This window comes from Schistocerca serialis, chromosome 12 (assembly GCF_023864345.2).
Source record: "Schistocerca serialis cubense isolate TAMUIC-IGC-003099 chromosome 12, iqSchSeri2.2, whole genome shotgun sequence".
Classification (NCBI taxonomy): Eukaryota; Metazoa; Arthropoda; class Insecta; order Orthoptera; family Acrididae; genus Schistocerca; species Schistocerca serialis.
Genome location: NC_064649.1, coordinates 2,229,159 through 2,235,158, shown reverse-complemented (window position 1 = coordinate 2,235,158; position 6,000 = coordinate 2,229,159). Strand labels below are relative to the sequence as shown.

Here is a 6,000-nt window from a genome sequence, read left to right as displayed (position 1 = left end):
GCGAAGTGATCAGAGAGCTCCTTGTATATTGCAGTAAACATTTCCATTGTTGTAATCTGTGTACAAAAACAGGGCGCCCCATTTGTATTACTATGTAACACCAATAAAGCTGCATTCTGATATTCCAGTTTGTATTTGAACGACTCTCATAAATATAACAACCTGTACGAGAATTTTGATTTCAGTATTCTCACAAAATGCAAAAAATTCAATTTCCAAGTGTGGTAGCTAAATTATGGTGCTATTTTGATCACATTTTGCATGTGATCAAAACAGCACTATATTTCAAATAGCAATATATATTTGTATATAAAAGATATGTATCAAATCGAGACCAGCTCAAATTCACTGTCAACAGTCTGAAGATCAGCCCCTGTACGGAGTGATTTATAAAACGTCGTCTTACATACAAATATCTGTTTTACAATACTCTCGTGTGTGTACATGTCATTAAAACACCAGTCAGGCACATATGTGGACGGTCGGTAGGAATGTAAGGCACACGTAGTCGAATTCCTAGGAACTCTAAATTGTGGAGGTCAAATAACAGTAGGGGACAGACTTCTGCAACTTTTTGCAGTGGTCCATCCCCGATGTGGGACGTTTTCCAATGGACAGCAGAGGAAGCACTTCCCTCTGTGCGGAACATCCTTCCCAGTTGAAACGGGGAGAGCATCTGCGGCATTAACTGTTATCCCGAGGTGCCTGAAACAGGAAATGACAAGAATTATCTTAAAAGACTTTATTTCTAGGCTCGGGAAGGTTTCGCTAATTTATAGAACACAGCTTATGGGCTTCAGTAAAGAAAAGTTCCATTTTGAAGAAAATTTGTCATGCAATGTTGGCAAACTTGTACAAATTTGAAGATGTTAGCATAGGTCTTTTCCTATCTGAGACAGTCTTTCATTTGAAATAAGCAATTATTTCATTTGAAATTAGCTACTTTCATCCCCTCGGGCATTATTGAGTCACATATCTGCTAGTGTGCATACCAGCTGAAACTCCAGACTCGCCTGACACGAGCAGGAGGTGATGCAATTACAGCAACTGTTGTGATGTAACAGTATCCCTAATGAGAATGCATCAGAAGTCAGTTGGGCAGTTTGGGGAGTAGAGGGACTAAAGTGCTCAGTTATCAGTCCCTTTTTCTGAGGTCACACAAGTCTCGGACAAAAACCGTACCCCAAAAGTATCCTATCACCTAAAATCTCAAGAAGGAACAAAATACGTAAAACAAACTGTGTAACCGTGCAGAAGGAGAAAACAAAAGAAGCGTGCCACAAGTGAAAATATTAACTAAAAGGAAAATGGTGGCAGAAGGTGTGAAAACAAAGTAGCAGATGGCTTGGGCTGGCTATCACAAGAATAAAAAAGGATGAGCCAGCCATTCTGCAACACACTAAAATCTCCAGCCGAAAAATACGAGGCAAGAGAAACGTGGAGGTATGGTGAAAGTCTGGGAGAGAAGGCCAGATGCTCAGGATAACACCCCCCTCCTGAACACTGTAGGCTGTGCATCAAGAAGGTTAAAAGACTGCCTCGGAGCAGCTAGATTGGGACAGTCCGACAGAATGTGGACTTTTGCCAATCGAGAGTGCAGTGATACTGTGGTAGGTCCTAGTGACTGTGAATCAGCCGAATACGACCCGTGTGGAGCCGGTGTAGGACAACAGAGCCCCCGAGAGTGGCTAACGTGGACGACTTCCACGCATTCGGTGTCTCCATTATAGCACGAAATTTATTTGGCGTACTCAGGTCGTGCCATTCGGTATTCCAGATCCTGAAAACTTTAAGGCACAAGACCGATCGAAGATCAGTCTCCAGTGAACCGATCTCCCGAGTCAGCTTACTGGTAGCATGTTCGGTCAGTCTGTTGGCAAGTCGATTTCCGAGGATTCCGATACGTCCTGAGGTCCAGACGAAGGCCACCGAACGTCCACGGTTTTCGAGGGCACAAACAGATTCCCACACAATCATTACCGAAGGACGGCGAGGAAACACCAGTCGAGAGCTCGTAGGCTGCCGAAGGAGTTACTACAGACGAGCGAGGACTCACCTGCGCAGGAGCAGATACGCTCGAGTACGCGAGAGAAGGCTACCGACTCTGCAGTGAAAACACTGCAGCACTATCCGGCAAGGAGTACCGTCCGGTACGTACGGCACGAGCGTAAGAGAAGCCGAGGCGACTGTCGAGCCATCCTCGTGGACTATTTCTGAGCCACGGAACTCGCCGAGAATAGAGAAAAATTGGCTGCGGAGGGCCTCGGGAGAAAATGAGTCTTTTGAGCCTCGCGAAAGATCCAGACGAAGCAGTGGCCAAAGTGTAGACAGTGGAGGTGCACGTGAGTAGATCCGGAGCAAAGGTGGTAGAGGGAACGAGTCGAGTTCACCGAGAAGGGATCGGATACGGACTGCAATTGTAGTCCCCAACGTGGGCCGCAGTTGCGGGAGACGGAACGCCGTGTTAGCGAAAGTGAGACAGTAACTCGGATGTCGGGGCGAGCTGCGAACGTGTGGGGTACAATTTGCTAGCAGTTGTCGTCACCCGATCCGCAATGGAAGAATACGAGCTTTCACGAGCAGGCCGTTCACTAAGCTCGTCCGGAAAGCTCCCGTCACGCGTAGAAGTCCGCAGTGACGTACAGCACTCGCACTGCCGAGGGTGCCGCCGAGCCGTACGTCGGGCTCACGTAGTCGAGACGGGACTGTACGAGGTGTTTGTGCGGCTGCAACAGTGTAGGGCAATCTGCACCCCAGGCGGTGTGACTCGGGCATCGGAGAATGGTGAGTTGCCGCCAGCACTTTTGCTTAACTGACGAGACGGGGAAGCCGAGTTAAACGTGTGTCAAAATTCGGTCCCAAAAGGCGATAAGTCTCCACTGCGTCAAGTAGTCGGTCGTCGAGGTAAAGTTCCGGATGCAGGTGGACAGCATGACGACGACAGAAGTGTGTGAGGTGAGTCTTGCCAGCTGAAAACTGAAAGCTGTGAGTGGGGGCCCACAACTGTGACTTTCAGCCACACCAATAGTAGATGAGCAAAAGGAAAGAAAACAAAACTTCAGGATACAAGAAGCGTAATACGGAGCACCCGACTACCACTGCGAGACCACTAACGGCCACGAGAAAGAGTGGGACACTCGGTACAGAGCACTGCGGGACTCCTTTCTCTCGGATGTGGCGGGAGGGGGTGGGGGGAGGGGACGGTGTGAAGCACCGACTCGAACTCCGAAGGTTTGGAGCGACAAAAAGTTCCGTGTAGAAACGAGAAGTGGGCCTGGGAGACCCCGCTCGTGCAAAGCAGTGAGAATGCGGTGTTGCCAGGTGTCGTAGGCTTTTGTCAAATAAAACGAGACAGCAATAAGGTGACAACAGCAGGAAAAGGCCGTTCGGACGGCTGAGTCCAGTAATACCGAGTCGGAAGTGGCGGAGCAACCTCGGCGAAAACTGCCCCGGGACAGAGTCGGAAAGCACAGAGACTCGAGGAGCCGACACGAGTGCCAACTCGCCGTACGTTTGAGTAGCTCCCACGACGATTGGCGAGGCTAATTAAAAGACAGTTTTGGAAAGTAAGATTTGTTCGACAGATGCACAAGGAAAAAACATCATTATTACACAGATGAATGCAAACTAAATACTTCTGCTGAATTATACTACAAAACTAGAACATTAAATTCTCCACTACTTTGGAAATATTACAGAGATGCAAAGTGGAAGACCAGTTTCTGTTAAGATGACAGACATGTTTGTGGAATTCAAAGTGAACTGAAGTACGGTTGCTGTGACAATAACATAGATTAAGTACAATTTAATGAAAAAACCTCTTAAGAGGATAAAATTTTATGAAAAGGATAGTTGCTACTTACTATATAGCTGAGATGCTGTTCTAGATAGGCACGACAAAAAGCCTGTCGGAAAGTCAGAAAGTCAGCTTTCGCCCAACAAGACCTTTGTCAAAAATAGACAACACACACAGCGCGCGTGCGCGACCGCATGCACGCGCGCGCACCCATCCCCCCCCCCCCCCCCCCCCCCCCCACACACACACACTCTATGTGGTGCTGGAGTGGGAACAGGGAAAGGTATCAATGGGTAAGAACAATGACTAACGAAGGTTAAGGCCAAGAGGTTTATGGTATATTGAAGGAAAGAGTTACCAACTGCGCCATTCAGAAAAACTGGTGTTGGTGGGAAGGATCCAGATGACACAGGATGTGAAGCAGTCATTGAAATGAAGAACATTGTGTTGGGTAGCTTACTCAGAGTGGTCAAGTTGTTCCTTGACCACAGTTTGTCAGCAGCCATTCAAACGGACAGGCAGCTTGTTGGCCGTCACGGCCACTGTCACATTACACGAGTGTGTCCTATATAGTCACATCTACATTACATTACACGAGTGTGTCCTATATAGTCACATCTACATTACATTACACGAGTGTGTCCTATATAGTCACATCTACATTACATTACACGAGTGTGTCCTATATAGTCACATCTACATTACATTACACGAGTGTGTCCTATATAGTCACATCTACATTACATTACACGAGTGTGTCCTATATAGTCACATCTACATTACATTACACGAGTGTGTCCTATATAGTCACATCTACATTACATTACACGAGTGTGTCCTATATAGTCACATCTACATTACATTACATGAGTGTGTCCTATATAGTCACATCTACATTACATTACATGAGTGTGTCCTGTATAGTCACATCTACATTGCGTCACTTGAGTGCAGTGGAGTTGAAACCAGTAGTGACTTGTGATGTCATGTCAACTTGAGATTTGTTTATACATGTAATTCATTTATAAATTCTATTCATAATTTACAGAGTAAAGAATTTAATTATTTACAACATTTAGTAGGTAAAGAGTTTTAATGAGACAGATATAAATATGTTTTGACATGACAAATCACCTCGTTGCATTATGCACGATATGTTTTCTCTTTGTAAGAACAAAAACTTCTGTGTTGCTCGAGTGCGAGATCGAGTAATTGTCGAGTGCGGATCTGCTGTAACTTTCACGAGTGGGCATAGAATTGTTAATTTACAACCCACAAGTGATTTAAAAATTATTCTAGGGAAGCACGGCCCAACTTTGGTGCAAACAAATTGCACGCGAATTCTCAAATATCGGCACTGTGTTTAAGGTACGCAGCTGGATATCGGGCCTTATCGTCGCGTGTGTGACTCAGTAACATTAACTGCAGTTTACGGATGTTAGCTCGATAATAACTATCAAAGACCTACACGAACTGCACAGTAATCGTCTCGATGCTTACAGCAAGCGAGAAGCAATTTACTGTCGGGATACGACAAACATTAATCATTGCACAGTCAGCTTGTTGATAAGTTGCTTAGCAACTCATAAACAAACAGTGATAGAATTATTGAAACAATCTTTTAAGTATTAATGACCACTACACACATATCAGAAACTAATTACTCTAACTGTGAGTGACCAACAGGTAAGATGAGCCTTTTTTTTTATTTCAGCTAATTGGAATTAATAAACTTCTTTCAAGGTTGAAACTCCACCAATGGTGTCGCGCTCATGCAGTTTAGTACAGCGTTAGATAGTACTAGCTACGCTACAATTTATAGTCTTAAAAGAAAAGAGAGCACATACCTGTTTTTCTTCTGAGAAATGTTCGAACTTCAGTCGTCAGTATTCTCGAACCAGAGGCACGAGTGACGCTCCCTCACAGCACTACGATATCGTGAACCACCTTACACACACGCGCCCCTTCTCACTACATTTCTGCATTGAAAACCCCGAGATATAGCCGCGGTACGAAGGAGCAAGAAAGAAGAGGAAAGATCATCGGAAGAAACGGAGCAAAGAGAGAAGGGAAGGTCACATTTGGCGCGCAACGTGGGGCGTGAGTACATTACAGCGCAGGTGACATCTGGCTGCAACGTCTCACTTCACACGGACCGACTGAATAATTACTTTCCATTGAAATGCGAGACTTGCAGGTATTAG

At 45.5% G+C, this 6,000-nt stretch overlaps 1 protein-coding gene across 1 annotated transcript in view; it reads right to left on the bottom strand.

Annotated features, from left to right (window-relative positions):
- Positions 1–360: 360 nt before the first annotated feature.
- Positions 361–6,000, bottom strand: part of LOC126428407 (rootletin-like) — a 245,668-nt gene continuing 240,028 nt past the window's right edge. Inside the window, exon 22 of the mRNA XM_050090326.1 lies at positions 361–705. Coding sequence (XP_049946283.1) covers positions 685–705 — 21 coding nt within the window. The 3' untranslated portion in view covers positions 361–684. The remainder of the gene's footprint in view (positions 706–6,000) is intronic.